Source organism: Poecilia reticulata, chromosome 11 (assembly GCF_904066995.2).
Source record: "Poecilia reticulata chromosome 11, P_reticulata-male-v2, whole genome shotgun sequence".
NCBI lineage: Eukaryota > Metazoa > Chordata > Actinopteri > Cyprinodontiformes > Poeciliidae > Poecilia > Poecilia reticulata.
The window spans coordinates 510,504-528,081 of record NC_088840.1 but is presented as its reverse complement, the minus strand read 5'-3'; the positions used below and the strand labels follow the sequence as shown (position 1 = coordinate 528,081).

The 17,578-nt window shown below is 38.2% G+C and overlaps 1 protein-coding gene across 2 annotated transcripts in view; it reads right to left on the bottom strand.

Annotated features, from left to right (window-relative positions):
• Nucleotides 1-17,578, bottom strand: part of gatad2b (GATA zinc finger domain containing 2B) — a 74,583-nt gene that overhangs the window by 7,298 nt on the left and 49,707 nt on the right. The window contains exons 6-10 of one of the 2 annotated variants that reach the window (XM_008421573.3): nucleotides 11,850-12,002; nucleotides 3,810-4,179; nucleotides 3,330-3,532; nucleotides 1,657-1,767; nucleotides 120-315 (exon numbers count right to left, since the gene is read on the bottom strand). In XM_008421573.3, coding sequence (XP_008419795.1) covers nucleotides 120-315; nucleotides 1,657-1,767; nucleotides 3,330-3,532; nucleotides 3,810-4,179; nucleotides 11,850-12,002 — 1,033 coding nt within the window. Of the gene's footprint in view, nucleotides 1-119; nucleotides 316-1,656; nucleotides 1,768-3,329; nucleotides 3,533-3,809; nucleotides 4,180-11,834; nucleotides 12,003-17,578 lie in introns of both variants that reach the window. The other variant, XM_008421572.3, reaches the window with a different exon arrangement.

Below are 17,578 nucleotides of genomic sequence, written 5' to 3'. Positions count from 1 at the left end.
TGAAATGTTTCACAATTTTATTTTATAAATACTGAAACAATGTAATATACATTCTGCTGTTCATAAGTTATTAACGTCTATCTATGTATAAAAAAGAAACCCTAATAGTTCGTTCTTACCTGGGATATTGTAGATTTGACGGCGGCTGTCGTGCTGCAGTCTGTTACTACTCCCACCACTACCACAGTGCTTAGCACTGCTCATTCCCATAAGGCTGCTGGCCACAGACAGCTGAGAAGCCTGAGCAAAGTTGGAAAGGACGCCTCTTGCAGAGTTAGACAAACCTCGCTGCAGAGAAGCCTGAGGCTGCTGAGCCTAAAGACAAAAAAAACAAAACTTCATTGCTAACTTCACCTTATATAAAATGACACAGCTCAGTTTTATGTATTTTAGTCATTTATAAAGTAGATGCTAACAAAACCTTCAGAGATTTAGTAAATAATCTACTTCAACTACACATAATTCTTCAATAAAAAAAATTCCTGTCCACAATACAAGAATTAGATATTTTTATATAATGATGAATTCCCTATTTTTAAAAGAATCAAAAGGCAAAAAAAAAATCTCAATTTTGGTCACAGCAGTATCTCCTGGACATTGCAGTTACTAAAAATAACTAATACGAGTATTTAGCAAATTGGGTGTGCTCTGATCAGAAAGTAGGAGGTTTGATCCTGAGTGCTGCAGTCTGCCAAAACGGACCCAGGGGGCAAGATATTGGGCCCCTTGTGTAACTTTTGGTAATTAGGAAATAGATGGTTGATGGTTTCCAGTTTCAAGGAACACAGTTAAATTACTTGGTTCTGAAACCAAAGGGTCTGATCATCCATCCGTCCATTTTCTTACACCCTTGTCCCTCAGTGGGGTCAGGAGGTGCTGGTGCCTCTCCAGCTAACGTTCCAGGCGAGAGGCGGGGTCACCTGGACAGGTCACCAGTCTGTCGCAGGGCAACACAGAGACACACAGGACAAACAACCATGCACACACACACTCACACCTAGGGGCAATTTGGAGAGGCCAATTAACCTGACAGTCATGTTTTTGGACTGTGGGAGGAAACCGGAGTACCTGGAGAAAACCTACCATGCACAGGGAGAACATGCAAACTCCATGCAGAAAGACTGGGGCCGGGAATCAAACCCAGAACCTTCTTGCTGCAAGGCAACAGCTCTACCAACTGTGCCACTGTGCAGCCCCAGGGTCTGATCATATCATTCCAAAATTATTTTCAATTAAATTCAAGAGAAAATTCAGGAAATTCTATGGTTCTTTGTCCTATGGTTTTGTGCCCGTTTCTGTGAATTATTAAATGTTTAGTAAATCCTACTGATAAACAGCTCATTTTTCTAAGGCTGAGGAAGAAACCAAAACCATAGTTTCTAAGGTACATTGAAGAAACACTAGAATTTAAAGTTGAACATCACAATTGCTATAGCAATGCAACTCTGTTAGTGTTTGATTATATATAAACTGTTTTTGCAACAGATGTGCTTGTAAATCTTCTCAATTAACATCAAAATTGTCAAATAGACTTCAATTATCCAATAATAATAGAGAACATTTAATTTGGCATGAATGCAATGTTTTTTTTATTTGTGTAACATAAAAACTTCCAGCACAGATTCCTAAAACATTATGAAGAGTGATGCAGTGTACCTGGCGCAGGGCATGCTGTCGGATCATCGTGTCAGTCTTGGAGACGTTGGAGCCAGTAGCAGCGGAGCTGGGAGAGAGAGCTGCCTGCTGCTGTAGCCTTTGTTCAATCTCCTGACAGACCCACACAGTTACAGTTCATTACTCACAATGAAAAGCTTAGAGGTGAAGCCTTACCAATCGTCTTGGTCAGTGTGATTTTAAGGAATGATAACAAAAACAACTTAAGAAGCACATGAAAAAGAAAGATTTTCTGTCCTCAAACCTCAAAGTTAACCTTACAACTTACAGTGTTTATTGGAAAAATTAAACATAAATCAGGATGTTCATGGGCCGACATTAGATTCTCACCCTCTGAGACTCAGTACTATCATACTGTGAAGCTGTGGTATTTTTACTGAGATGTTTTAAAAATAAAAGATAAAATTATCCAATGGCCAACAAAAAAAAACAAAAACTTATCACATCGGTGCCTTACAAATTGCTCCAAGAACAGACTTTTATGGGTGCATTCACACTGCAGCCTGAAGTGACTCAATTCCAACTTTTTGGCAATTCCGATTTTTTTGCAGGGGCCGTTCACACTGCCAGAAAATGCGACCTGTATGTGTTCTGCAGTGTAAACGGGCAAACGACCTGAAAGTGTCCCGCATGCGCAGTAGAGGACGCAATAGCGTCAGCGTTCTCAGTGTTCTGCCAACCGCCATGAAAAGAAGAGCTCAGTGTTTGAGGAAGTAAACATGGAGGCTAACGGTGGAGCTTAGCTTACATATTTGAAGTTGTTATCCGGCCGGAGCAGCAAATTAACAACTTCCTCCTCATGTAGTCCGTCATGGTTGTTGTTTTTCTTCCCACTTGCGTGTATCAGGACGCAGAATAGTGAGATTTGTTGAGAAACCGTGACGTTCAGTTCGGATGAATACGTCCAGGACGTTAAGGTCGCATTTGAATCGGATACGTATCGGATATGAGTCACATTCGAAAAAGAATCTGACCTGAGCTGTTCACACTGCCATGAAAAGATCGGATACAGGTCACATTACGTCCAAAAAAACCGAAATTGGGTCACTTTAGGGTGCGTTCACACTGCAGCCTATGTGTCAATGTATTGCAAATAAGATTTTTGAGCTAAAAATATCCAGAAAAATCAAGTATTAAATGCAATGTAGGATTAAAGTCAGTATCTGTGATACAGTTGGTCGCTTCAAAAGATTTATTGGTGGAACGTCAAAGCAACAGACTAAATAAACATATGCTAACTTTTGTAGAAATCATTATGTAATCATGTATATTGCAGGATTTGCTTTTCTGCCCTCTCATGATTAACATATGAAGCGAACATTAACTGGATAATTATCCAGGTTTTAGGCTCTAGTAGCTTGCTTGCACTGGACTTATTAGACATACTGATTTAGAATTTTAGACTGACAACCTAACTTTCAAAAACCATATTAATAGTAGTTGCCATCACTCTTGAAAACAAAAATGAAAGACTAAATGTGTTAAAATGGTGAAGAAGAGGCACAGCTCCGATCTGAACTGTGCTCACCCCAGAACTGTCTTACTTCTTTGTTTCATCTTATAAAGACTTAAAGCAATATTTTCCCAATTTAAAAGTGTAACTTGTTATAGCAGATTTATAACTTCAGACAGGTCAATACCATATCAATGCTGACCTGTTCCTGCTGAAGAGCCTTCACAAAAGCATTTTTCAGTCTGTTGGTATGTTCCGCTTTCAGAGCCTTCTTCTGATTGGATGTCATGCACTGCTCACAGAGGATTCTGCCACTCTTCTCTTGCTTCCAGTGGGGTGTGAAGTCTGTTCTGCACTGGGCACAGAAGAAAGGCTCCATACGGGCCAAAGACCCCCTGAATTTACCTAAACAAAACACATTGATTCAGTACAACTAGTGACAAGCTGCACCAGATATCCATCACTTTAAGTGCTCTGACAAACAGTCTTCTACTTTTTATCAACACTCCATAAACTTAAACCAATTTATTTCTCTACAAAAGAGGCAGACTTGCTGCAGAGCCTCATATGAATAGTCATTTTGCACATTGGTATCTTGCTACAAATAAATACTCATACTTTGTCCATACATCTCAGTTGTTTTTTAGAGTTTTAATATAAAACTGTTTTTTTAAGTACTTACCCTGACTGTCAAGGACACTCTGTACCACTTCCTCCAAGCCCACCATGTAGATAAACTCACTGTTAGCTGCAGAGGGGAGGAAATGGAGCAGTGGGGCTGGGGGTTTGGGTGGAGGGATCTCCAGCAAGGTTTTTTCCAGCTGCTTCCGTAGAGCCAGCTTGGCAGCTGCCTGACTGCTGGCCTGGTCAGCCATGGAGCTAACTGCTCCACTGGCTGAGCCAGACATGGTGGATGGGCTGACTGCTGAAGCTCCAGCAAGACCACCTGTCACACCACTGGCCCCTACTGCTGCTGCTGCCTGCATGTGGGCCAGGTTCATGTACATGGCACTAGAGCTGGAGCGCTGGGAAGCTGCCACCTGCTGGCTGGCCTGTAAGGCATATTAGGGTTATCAAAAACAAAACACTTAAGACAAATTATTGAAATGCAGCCATTAGGACAGTACTTGTATCCCTAGATTTCATGCCAAATGTTTGCATAGAAGAAACAAAACAACTTTTCAAACATGTTCCACTTGGAACACATTCTGGATCAAATGCAGTCTATGGCTTTGTAAGGTTAACAAACATTCACAAACCATAGCAAATATATGCTCAAACAATTGTTTTACACCAGTATGACACCTCAGCTTTATTTAAGAGCAGAATATTCTGGCGTTGTAAAATGTACAACAAAATAATAACTTGCAATGTTCTAATTATTGTTTTCTTGGTTGAAGTGGAGAGAAATATTATGAAACCTTAATATTTTTTGAAAGTTTTTGGTAACACTTTATTTGAAGGGGTGTGAATAAGACTGACATAACACCTGTCATGAACATTTATGACTGTTGTCAAAAGTGTCAAACACTTTTAATACAAAGTTGAAATTATTAAAAATGTCTTTGTTATGACAACTTGACATTAACCAAGAAATCATGATCCGACATGAATTTTTTATAAAAGTATTACTGATTACACTTTAAAAATTAGCTTCATGTAGTAATATTATATTGCTCTGCCATGTTGTTTAGTCTTCAATTTCTTAATTTAATTGATCCTAAAGTTTTACAGGAAGATGTCTACAAAGCACTTTGTAGACACCTTAAATAATTTGAAACATTATTTAAGGCTGTTTTAAGTACTGGAATACACCATCTCCACCAGTGAGAGGCCTCTCACTGGTGGCACAAACGCCTGTGCAACACATTGCACAGGCGTGCAATGTGTTGGTGAAGAAGACATTTTCCATCTTGTGGGGCCAACCTAACACAAGTTATAACCATAGACATACTATAAGAGTAGACCTCGCATTGGCTGCTCCGTCACAGGAAATACGGCGGCCATCTTGCAGCGGTTGTCCCTCCTACTTTGATCAACCAAAACAGCAGAAGATGCCTCAGCACTGAGGGATATTGTTGTTCGGATCGATGGACTATTGATGTGAGGGCTCCACAGACAACATTTCACAAGTAAGATGGACATATTATTGTGTATATTTTGAATATTATTTAGAATATTACTTTACTGTATTTATGTCCACCGGTGAGATACCAGCTAATATTAGCTACAGTGCTTGGTGTAATACGGGTTCAGCCGCTATGAAGGCTAACTGAGATTCCGTAAATCTAAAAAAATTTATTATTCTCTAACATTGACTTAGATTATCTGACACAAGAGCCTACATTAAAAATGTGACAATGTAACATATTATAAAACTTATATTATGTGTTATTACATTCATCAGCAAAGTTTACACCGGTGGTAAAGACTATTATTTATATGTAATTCTTTCACTCTGTCAAAAGTAAGATAGCTCCCAAATCTTCCGTTTTGGAAGATTTGGGAGCTTCCAAAATGGAAGCTCCCAAATCTTGAAGGTTTCCTAAAGACACGATGTGAGGAAGAAGAGGGAGATATCTATAAAGAGAAACGGATTCACTGCACAGCACGGATGAATCTCACATCGGATTTTGGATTCAGCTGCTGAATCACTCTGAAGCTAGAACTCGGCGGCTGGAAAACATATACATATATCTATATATACGTACACAGTGGTGGAGAAAGTACTCAAAAAATTTACTTAAGTAAAAGTAAAAAAAGGACTGGCTTTTAAAAATACTTAAGTATTAAAAGTAAAAGTACTTGCTGAATAATACCTAATCCCTAATTCAATCATTAAGTGAACCGATCGTATTTAATTTTAGTACATTAGAAATGTGCCTTTTTAATGAACAATGCCACAGATAAAGTATGTTGTGTTTACTCTCTGTAACATAGTTTAGACTTGGATATGTGATTCTATGCATCATAATTTCAGGGATGGAAACATCTCGTCTCCTGTCCTAACATAAACTTCACTTTTTTTGCCACTAGTGGCATTTATTTTGAAAGAAATCCAACAGAAAGGGGATGGAAAGAAGGTGGGTGGGGGAGGACAGGCAACCAAGGAGCCAGTAGCAGACCAAGACCCAAGACCAAGACCGTTTTACCCATCAAAATTGCTTCTCAAATTGATCTGAAAGATCCACATTCCCATAAAACACCTAGATATAAAATACATTTAATCAGTAAGATCCGTCCAGAAGAATCGGATTGTTCCTGAATGTCATACCACTTTGGTACCAGCGTTGTCCCATATTTGCGACACCTCAGTCAACACCTCCACAAATTCAGCGCTGCTGATTTTACATGTTGCCATATCTGATTTATGCAGCGTTATTATATTACTGACAATTAGACAGACATGAACTTCCCGCTCAGAGAAAATCACAGCACATTTCTTGGAGCTCAGCGCGCGAGTAAAGCGGTAGGCGATGGGTGACAACAAACACTAAGTCACGTTATTGCTTGGATTTTACGGTGCCACCTTAAGTCCCTGAACTTCACATTTTAACAGAAAAAAAAGAGCAACGCGACTTGGATGTAACGAGTAACGCGACACTTTTGTAGAAATGTAGTGAAGTAGAAAGTACAGATACTTACTGTAAAATGTAGCGGAGTAAAAGTAGAAAGTATCCATTATTAAATCTACTTAAGTACTATTTTCGTGTATCTGTACTTAAGTACAGTAACAAAGTACATGTACTTCGTTACTTCCCACCACTGTACGTACATACATATAAACATAAACATGTATGCAATATTCATTGCATACATGTTTCACTCATGGACCGCTCTCGCCTATTGTCGCTAACGAGATTTAGGCCATCTTGGAGCGGACCACCACTCCACTCAGCGTTATGCAGGGCTTAAAGTAAAAAAAAAAAATCCTGAGCCTGAAACTTATAGTTATGATAGAAATCAACTATAGCGTTACTATTGCCAGTTTAATAAAAAGTGTCTGAATAATGCAAACAATTGCTTCTAACAATACAATTAACAAGCTAAACACTCAAATTTAAATAAGACTTCAGTACATTTCAACTCGAAACAAAATGTAAAATGTCTGTGCCCTAAAGGTTTGACTTGCAGGCAACAATCCCTCAACATTAAATCAGAGTCCTTTCAGTCAATGTTTTTGCAAGTAATTTAGAACATGAAACATTACCAACTAAATCAGCGTTTCTCAACCTTTTTCGGGCCAGGACCCCCCACAGCCTTTATCCAGGTCCCTCACTGCCCCACCAAAGAATTTGTAGGCTACTTTGCACTGACTATTATTTTTTTTATTAATATTACCATCACTATTGTAGATGTTTTGATTTTTATGCTTGTTTCTGTATTTATCATCAAGATAATTTCCCAGAGAACAAAAAAGCCATGTGAATAGAAATTATTTTCACAGGTGTTTATGAAAAATTTAATGAACATTCAACTTAAAATTTGTAGGCCAACAGCAGCCAAACAGAGTGGAAAAATATTCTTGTTCTTTGCCATTTTCTAGTTGTTAAATATTCCACAAAATGAGCAGATAAAAGATGTAAAACATGCCAGTTTAAACTTTGAACTATTGTTGCAGAGCTAATGACTGAGCTCTGCAACATTAAAATATGGATAGAACTGTAACTACATTAATCATAGCTCTTCTTCTCTTCAGTGTTTCTGTGAGTTTCTGGTGGTGCAGCTCGGTGCTGCCTTCAGGAGAATGGGACATCAGAGTATCAACCATAAAACTTCACCCTCAAGGCATTTATTGTGCAAACCAGAGCTTTCAGTGGAAAAACAAAAGTTCCAGGTCCTTTTAATGCTATACAAATATGATACAGAAACATGGATTATATCTTTATATCAACCTGTCTATTGATTATAGATTAATAGTTTTACTGGACAGAAATTACAAAGAACAAATCTGGTTCTTAATCAAATCCTAATGAGTCAAATTCAAAGTGTTATGAACACTTTGAATTTGTTCAAAGTGTTGAACAAATTCAAGAGTTAATAATAACTCTCTTCAAAGAATCTAATTCTGCTAACAGATTCTGTTACAGACTCTTGTGTCAGATAATCCAAGTCAGTGTTAGAGAATAATAAATTTTTTTTAGATTTACAGAATCTCAGCCTTCATAGCGAGGCTGAACCCGTATTACACCAAGCACTGTAGCTAATATTAGCTGGTATCTCGCCGGTGGACATAAATACAGTAAAGTAATATTCTAATCACAATATATACACAATAATATGTCCATCTTAGTTGTGAAATGTTGTTTGTGGAGCCCTCACATCAATAGTCCATCGATCAGAACAACAATATCCCTCATTGCAGAGGCATCTTCCGCTGTTTTGATTGAGCAACGTAGGAGGGTATACCGCTCCAAGATGGCCGCCATATTTCCTGCGCCGGAGCAGCCAATACGGGGTCTACTCTTATATTATGTCTATGGTTATAACGGCCAGACCTCCTGTTTAAAGAGAAGCCGAAGTTTGTCACCTAATACATATGAGGTATGCGTCTTATTAACTTTACATTTTCTTTGAGAAAATAACACTGACTGTGTTCTTTCTTTGTAATGTCAGCTATCAGCAATTCAAGCCAAACCTACCTTGCTGTAATTTAATGTTAAAGTTATTAAACTCCATTACTGTAACGTTAGCCCTTAATATTAAACATATTTTAAAGACAGACAAATAGGTTTTTCCCCTCCAATTTTAATCAAGCAAATTAAAAGCTAATATGTTGTTCAAAGTTATCCTTTATGTGCATTATTTAGCAACTTGGCTGATGTGACACAGTGCTCGTGTTCTTTGCTTTGGCAACTTTAGCCACATGAAGACCCATGTTAGCCTAGGAAACATGGTGGGTGTTACAAAGTTGGCTAATGAAGACATGCTACGTGTGTGGAGGATGATAATGAGGACCAGCCATCAGAGAAAGAAGTCCCTGTTTGACCAAAGAGAAAGAAGCGGATGAAATATTCCCCAAGAAAATTAGGTAAGTCATTTTGGTGTTACTATTTTCACCATGTGAAGTGGGGTGAGACAGGCAGGTAAGTGCAGAAGGGGGAGCAGGATCAACATTCACCAGCTGAGTTAATAAGTTACATTTGAGACAATTAAAAACGGGTGTTAAATTCATTTATTTATTTATTAATGAACTTCTTGCAAACATCAATAAGCCAGAGTATCTGGTTGGAAATAATTTTGAATGCTCATTAAGTGAAAAGATAGACTCATGTCCCTAAAACTATACATTAAATGATGCAATCTGAATAACAGTGACAGTCTGTCTGAACTTTTGCCAAACAAATATTTGATCAGAATAATTTTGTTCAGCTTTAGTTATTATGCTACTTGTGTTAAGAAATAATTGTATTGTGCTTCATAACAACTAGTCATGTTAACTAGACATTTCTCTGCCAGTCTACCATTCTGACAGTGTGCAGAAAGGGGCATTTTTGGAATGGTATTTAAATAAATGCTAAATTATGATGACATTGTTTTCTGTTTTTGTTCTTTTTTTAAGTGACCACAATGAATTGAGTCATCACCGACTATGAGAATGTCCAGAAGAGATTCACCAAGTGAGAATTCATGAAAAGGTTTTCACCATGATTAACTATTGCAAGAGCAGCTGTAATTTCTGAGCATTCCTGGACACCTTCAAAGAGCTGCTGCCAGAAAATGAAGACAAGAAGATCTCCCGTTTTCAGAGCATTACAGGGAGACTATAACGAATTAGATGGCTGACACAATCAAAGCAAAATTTTTTTTACTGTTAATGTACTAAGGGTTTGTTCTACAGCATGTTATGATCTGATGGTAGTTATAAATAGTCCAGTGTTTCACTTCACTTGAGGTAAGACTCAATATCAGTGACTCTGTTAGCATAGCATTGACACTGTAATAACACTAAATTACATCTTTATAATTTTTGCTACTAGTTTCATTTTACTTGACGTAAGAGTTAATATTAATGACACAGTAACGACACTTAATGACATCTTCATAACGGTTGCTACTTGTTTCACTTTACTTGAGGTAAGAGTTAATATTAATGACACTGTAATGACACTTAATGACATCTTCATAACTATTGCTGCTTGTTTCACTTGAGATAAAAGTCAATATCAATAACACTGTAATGACACTTCATGACATCTTCATAACTGTTGCTACTTTTTCACTTTACTTGAGGTAAAAGTTAATATTAATGATACTTAACATCTTGTGGTGATCTGTGTTTCTGTGCATTTATTTCTTGGTTTTTCTGTGTCCTGTTCCCCTGTGAGTCTCTGTGATGTCCTGTCCTATCTGTTGATTGATCCCAGCTGTGTCTAGTTCCCCGATTACTCTCCCTGTGTATTTAAACCCACCTGTTGTCTTCGTCTCTTGTCGAGTCCTCGTCGTGTCATACCAGTCTGTTCTGCTGTCATGCGTCTCATGTCTCTTCGTTCATCTTCTGCCAGTTCCTTGCGTCCCTGTGTTTTCTTCAATAAATAAACTTTTACAATGTCAACCTGGGCCTACCTGCGTCTACCTTCTCACCAACACCGACAAATCATGACATCTTCATAATTGTTGCTACTTTTTCGCTTTACTTGAGTTGAAAGTTAATATTAATGGCACTGTAATGACACTTAATGACATCTTCATAACTGTTCCTACTTGTTACACTTTACTTGAGGTAAGAGGTAATATTAATGACACTGTAATAACACTTAATGACATTCATAAATGGTGCTTCTTGTTCCACTTTACTTGATGTAAAAGAAATTGTTATTGACTCCGTTACTAAATCAATTGACAATGTAATAAAGCTTAATGAACTCTTTATTGTTGGTCCTACTTGTTTCGCTTTATTTCAGGTAGTGGGAATATTAATCGCTGTTTTGTTAAGCCTTTTGATAGAGTAATAATTAAATAATTAGGACATTATGACATACTTATGAATATGATTCTTGGTTAATGTCAAGTTGTCATAACGAAGACATTTTTGTCTATATTAATGTCAAGTTGTCATAATGAAGACATTTTAGTCTAGATTAATGTCAAGTTGTCATAACGAAGGCATTTTTGTCTAGATTAATGTCGAGTTGTCGTAATGAAGACATTTTAGTCTAGATTAATGTCAAGTTGTCATAACAAAGACCTTTTGAATAATGTCAACTTTGTATTAAAGTGTCATGATTTACTGAATGACACTTTATGACAACAGTCAAATATTCATGACTGATGTTCATGACAGGTGTTACATCATGTTTATGACAGTGTCATGTCAGTCTTATTCACAACCCTTCAAATAAAGTGTTACCAAGTTTTTTTGGCACTGGTGGTGCAGTCAGGAAAGAAGTGCAAAGAAAGAAGGGATGTAATAAATGGCTGGGAATCAAAGATGTGGCTGTGCAGGATTACAACAAAGTTAAAGGATGTTTTTTTCCCCCCATAGCATCTTTAAAGGCCTGAGTGTTCATATGTGAATGGAAAAAACTTTTGGGTCTTTTTATTGCCTTGAGATGATCTCTAAATATCTATTCAAGTAAGTGAAGTAACTCTGGCCACAGAACTAAAACCTTGTCAAACATCTTAAATAGGCTATGGTTTACTTTATTCTAGCCACTGACCAATTCTCAACTACAACAACAAAAAAAAAACCAGGAGAAATTTCCACCTGCTGATAGTTTACCGCACTGGTCATGCTGGATGAGCTGGATCGTGGCATCCCAGTTTTGGAGGACACCCTCTGGCCCTGTAGTTGGGATGGACTGGGGGCTATCACTCGTTGGGACATAAGCATTGGAGGCAGGCTGGTATTGGCTGAACGAATGACTGTATGACCCTAAAAAAGGAAGAACGAACAAACAGTATTAGAAGGAAATGAGGGTTGTTACCTTAAGGACTAGAACACCACCCTTTAAAATTCAAGGATATTTTTCTCTCTCACTAGTTTATTTGTATAACACACAAAGACAGTGTCAGAACTTTAGAATTTGGGCGATGTGCTCTATTTTCCTGGTTTTTGTGAAAATGTGAGCAGCAGCCTTCTGTATCAGCTGCAGCTGTCAGATTTGGTTTTTTAGGCAGACCTGTGAAGACATTGTTGCAGTATTCAATGCAAATAAAGTGAAACGCATGGATGAGTTTCTCTAGAGCTCGCTGAAACACTAGTCCTGTAATCCTGAAAATGTTCTTCAGGTGATAGAAGGCCGACTTTGTAACCGTCTTTATGTGGCTATGAAGATTCAGGTCAGAGTCCATCACTATTCCCAGAGTTTGGGCATGATTGCTACTTTCTAGCAGTAATAGCTGAAGCTGGGTGTTGATTCTAGATCGGTCCAAAGATAATAATTTCAGTTTTGTTTCTGTTCAGCAGGAGAATGTCATGGCACATTCATACATTAATCTGTTCCAAGGATCCGTTTAGTGCTTGTATGGGTTCAAAGGCCCCTGGTGACATCGTAACATCCTGCATAGTTATGGTAACAAATCTTATTTCCTGTTATAACCTGAGCTAGTGGGAACATGTAGATATGTTTATCAGATTGAGGTCAGGACCTTGTGCAGGCCAGTCAAGTTCTTCCACACCAGACTCTGCCATCCATGTCTTTATGGACTTTGCTTTGTGCTCTGGTGCTCAGTCATGTTGGAAGAGAAAGGGGCCAACTCCAAACTGTTCCCACAAAGTTGGAAGCATGGAATTATCCAAAATGTCTTGGTACTGGATCTAAGGGGCCAAGTCCAGTTCCTGAAAAGCAACCTCACACCATAATCCTCCTTCCACCAAACTTTACACTTGGCACAATGCAGTCAGACAAGTATCGCTCTCCTGGCAACCACCAAAGTCAGATGGACTTCTCTGGCAGTCCATCTGACTGCCAGAGAAGTGTGATTCGTGACTCCATCGAATGCGCTTCCACTGCTCTAGAGTGCGGTGACAGTGTGCTTTACACCACTGCATTGGACATTTTGCATTGCTCTTGGATACAGCTGGTCACCATGGAAACCCACTCCGTAAAGGTCTCTGCACACCGTTCTTTAGCTAAACATGAAGTTTGGAGGTCTGTGGTGATCGACTCTGCAGAAAGTTGGTGACCTGTTTGCACTACTTATATACTTATGTTTCCTTAGTTTTTTCCTTTTTTCTTAGTTAGGGAGATAGGTCTTTGTCATTTGGTTTATTTACTTTCAATTAGGTGAGCTTCTGTTAATATTCAGATAGTTTCCTTTTGTTTGTTGTTTTCGGCATTATAGCTCACTCCAAAGCCATATGCTCCATTTGTAACATCTTCATCAAAAATACATCTTTTTAAAATAAATAACATCACAGGGTTTCCCCCAGAAAACTTGCTAAGCCCGGTGGTCGGGGCGTCGAGGCGGTCCATCGTGTTTTTGTATTAAAAGATGTTAAGTTAAGTTGACAGAAAATGTAAAAGTATTACTGTGTAATTATATGTTACGGGAAAAGAAATCCAGTGAAATGCTATTTAAACCCACAACTAGTATTAAAACAACAAATTTAAACTTCTGTTTAATCCAAATTAAGTCAGCGGTTCCATCAGGCCCCCCGAAGGCCTTCGGGGGCCCCATAAACGCTAATATTTTAAAACGGACCACAGATACATAAATGTAACACTTGTTTGATATTGTCAATGCTGTTAAATTTTATTCAATTGTTTAGGCGTACATAAATTAAATGGTTTTAAATTGTTTAACATTTAAATACAAGATTTTAAGGATCTGGCAAGTTTACTTTGTAAAACTTCAAAGACCAATATTCATAGTTAGATTGTTATGTTACCAGAGCAACAATCAGATGCTGTGAGTTTAATCTTTGAATTTACAAATACAAATGAGTAAACTGCGATTATAACTTATTGCTTTTTAGACTGGCCAATTAAACTACTCCCTTCTCCCATATTTCACTAAATCTAACACAGAAGCTGTTAGAGGTGCTGATGATTTTAGCAACAAAAGGGGCCCCTAAGTCTGCTCAAGGCCTCATGCAGCCTTGGACCGGCCCTGCATGATGAGGTAATCCGCTGCACTCAGTGGCGCAACTACACATTATTCAGGTGGATGCGAAAACATAGATTGCCCCCAGAGGCCATGATACGTGAAGGATAGAACTCTCTACATTTACCTCATTATGTGCGCGAGGTGTAAGGCACGCTGAAGTGTATGGGAAAACATCATCGGCGCGCCGCCCCCTCCAGACGGGGTTTTGGCGCCCCCTCTGGTGCTGCGCCCCTATGCGTTGCATACCCTGCATACCCACTTTTTGCGCCACTGGCTGCACTACGCAGAGATGCGCAACAAACGGGAGATTTAATTCAATGCTGCTAATGTGGTTTTAGTAGCTCTTCCATTTCGTGTCTGTTGAGTTTTTAATAAGCGTCACAGAAACTATTCTGGTTGGTCGAGTTTATGGGACGAGTTTCTCAGATCTCTGTGCGGCCGCGCGCATTAACTCTAAGTAGATAACGCATTTGATATGGTTTGATGCATCGTGTAACCGGAAAAATAATAATAAAATAATATAAAATCAGTGTGATGCGTGACTCCGAGGAGAGTGCGAAAGCTCCTCACCGGGCTGAACCTGCATGATGAGGTTAGCGCTGCTCGTTATCCACTAACGCTCCGGCCAACCGGGACCACAGACATAAACTTTACAGGGAAGACAGACTCAGAGCCACATGCTGGGCAGCGCGTTGAGATGTAAACGGCGCATATAATTGTTCGTTCACAAAGATAAATCATTCTCACCGCTCCACTACGCGACCTCTGAATTCGCTACAAGTTATTCCTGTGGTTCACATTGAGCTGCGCAACCAGAGCTAACGCAGCTGGTTTTAAACTCTTACCTAGAGTTCTCCAAAGGATCATAATTCCTCACATTAAGTTGATGTAAATATCCATACAGATCAGCCTGTGTCCAGTTTGAGTGAAAGGAGACGCGCGCGATCCCGCTGAGGTAAAGCGCGGAGGCGCCAGCTGTGTGGTTAGACTGCGTGCTGTCGGCTTTAAATGCATAAACTATAAACCTATCATTTAGGAATAAATCTGCTCTGCTAGTGAAATGTTAAGAGCAAAAGTGACGCTTGCAGCCCGGCTTTAAAAAAAAAATAAAAGTTTTTTTATTTTTTTATTTTCCTAGAAACGTAAACAAGCAACGCTTAGCCTGGCGGCGGGGCTAGTAAAGCATGGCGGGCCGCTTATAATACACTGGAGGAAACCCTACATTATAAATTGTTCAACCTCGTGTTTATCGGTTGTTGAGATCAGAAGAGATCCTTCACGTTGCAATCTGGCCATGCCTAGACTGGTCGTAACACAGGTGTAATGTCACCTGTGTCATTTATTCACAACCCCTCAAATAAAGTGTTACCAAAAAAACACTACACAGTCAACAATTGACCAAACATTACGTTTTGATGAGTGTCATCTCTTAAATCATACACATCAAATACATTTATAATGGTTTGAAAGCAATTCTAAAGAGGTGGGTTTTTAATCTTGACTTAAAATAACTCAGTGTTTCAGCTGTTTAACAGTTTTCTGGGAGTTTGTCCAATTAAACTATTTACAGAAAATTACTATAAAAAATAATGGATATATACCATAAACGTAAAGAGCAGAACTGAATGATACATTACGGCATTTTATTGTATAAGCATTTTGCGGCAAATTACTGTTAGTTGTGATTGCCAGAATATTACTGTGTTAAATACGGCTGTACTGAAAGAAGCATTAAAATATAATATTTTGCATTTTGCAAACTTTTGCTTGGAGGAGCCTACAGGTTTGGAACAAGCTCGATGAGAACTTAAAAAGGTTGTTTCAATTCCACTTTTAAAAAGCAAATAAACTGCTGTTTATATACCTGAGATCACTTGTAGGATCTGTATCCGATTGTTCAGAGGTAAAAATTTGTGTCGTATATGGATGGTATGTGGAATGAATGATGTGCTTTTGATGTGTTTTTAATATTAGTATATTAAAATGTATGGAATTATTATTATTATTATTATTATTATTATTTTACAGTCATGTTCTGAGTCAAATGTAGTAAGACAATGTGTTAAGTTTATCATGGAATTTTTTTTAACTGAGTGAATAAACTGAATAAAACTGAAACTGTTGATAGAAAATTACTATAAAAACAGATATACCATAAACATAATTAATGTACATCAGTAAAAACATGGCAAAACTGCATAATACACGATGACATTTTATTGTAAAAATTAACTCTATGGTAAATTACCGGCAGCTATAGATGCCACAATTTTACTATTAAAAATACAGCACAAAAGGGAATGTAGTTTGTCAGCATTTCAAAATGGGAAATTATAAAGGAAATAAGTCCAAAGTAAACAAAAATACAGGCTATGACTAATACACTTAAAGAAACAATTTCTACTTAAACATTCAGTTAAAAACAGAACTGATTCAATTTCCTGTCTGGTATCCTCACATGGCACTACTGAGATCTGAAAAAACCCAGACATTATCTTCCAAACCACCAGTTAAGCTCAAGTCTCATATGTTGTCAGTCAGGTGTTCATCGCAAGATCCTCTGCAGTTGAAAAACAGAAACATAGCAAAAATTAGAATGATGCACTACATCAGCGTTTCTCAACTCTGGTCCTCACCGTCCCCCTGCTCTGCATGTTTTAGATGTGCCTCTATTCCAGAACAGCTGATTCAAATGATTGCATGACCATCAAGTACTGCAGAAGCCTGTTAATCAAACAGATACTATTCAGGTGTGTGGCAGAAGGGAAACACCTAAAACATGCAGGGCAGGGGGACGTGAGGACCTGGGTTGAGAAACACTGCACTACATGAACGTCTTATGTTTATAAGACGTTCTTATAACGAACTCAGCATTCGTTTGTGTTTGTTTCACCCTTTTTGAATTACACACTGACAGGGTTCTACAGTAAAAACAAAGCCTGAAAATGAATTTCCTTGAATTCCCTGGAAAACAGGACTTCCATCCTCCCATTTGGGAAAAAAATGTTTCTCTTTACAACTTTTTACTTTTAGGAGCACTCATTCAGAATAATTGACACAAGACAAACTCAATGTGGAAAGACTCTGGTCTAATACCACTGTCCAAAAATTTTAAAAAATCCCCCAAAAATTCAGAAACAAAGGGTTGTTTATTTAAAACAGCCCTTATTTGGTGTGTATATCGCAATCAATTGTTTAGGTTTGAGCTTTATATCTTATAATTCCATTTTCACAAGAAGTCATTCCCTCATCAAAACATGCTTTAGGGATTTTTTGATCTCCCATGTCAGCCAATCAGTGGTGCCTAAATGCTTCCTCATGAAATGCGCCGCCCATTTACACAAAGCTTTACACAAGGCAGCAGCAATCAAACTCAATGTGATTGCAATCAAACTCAGC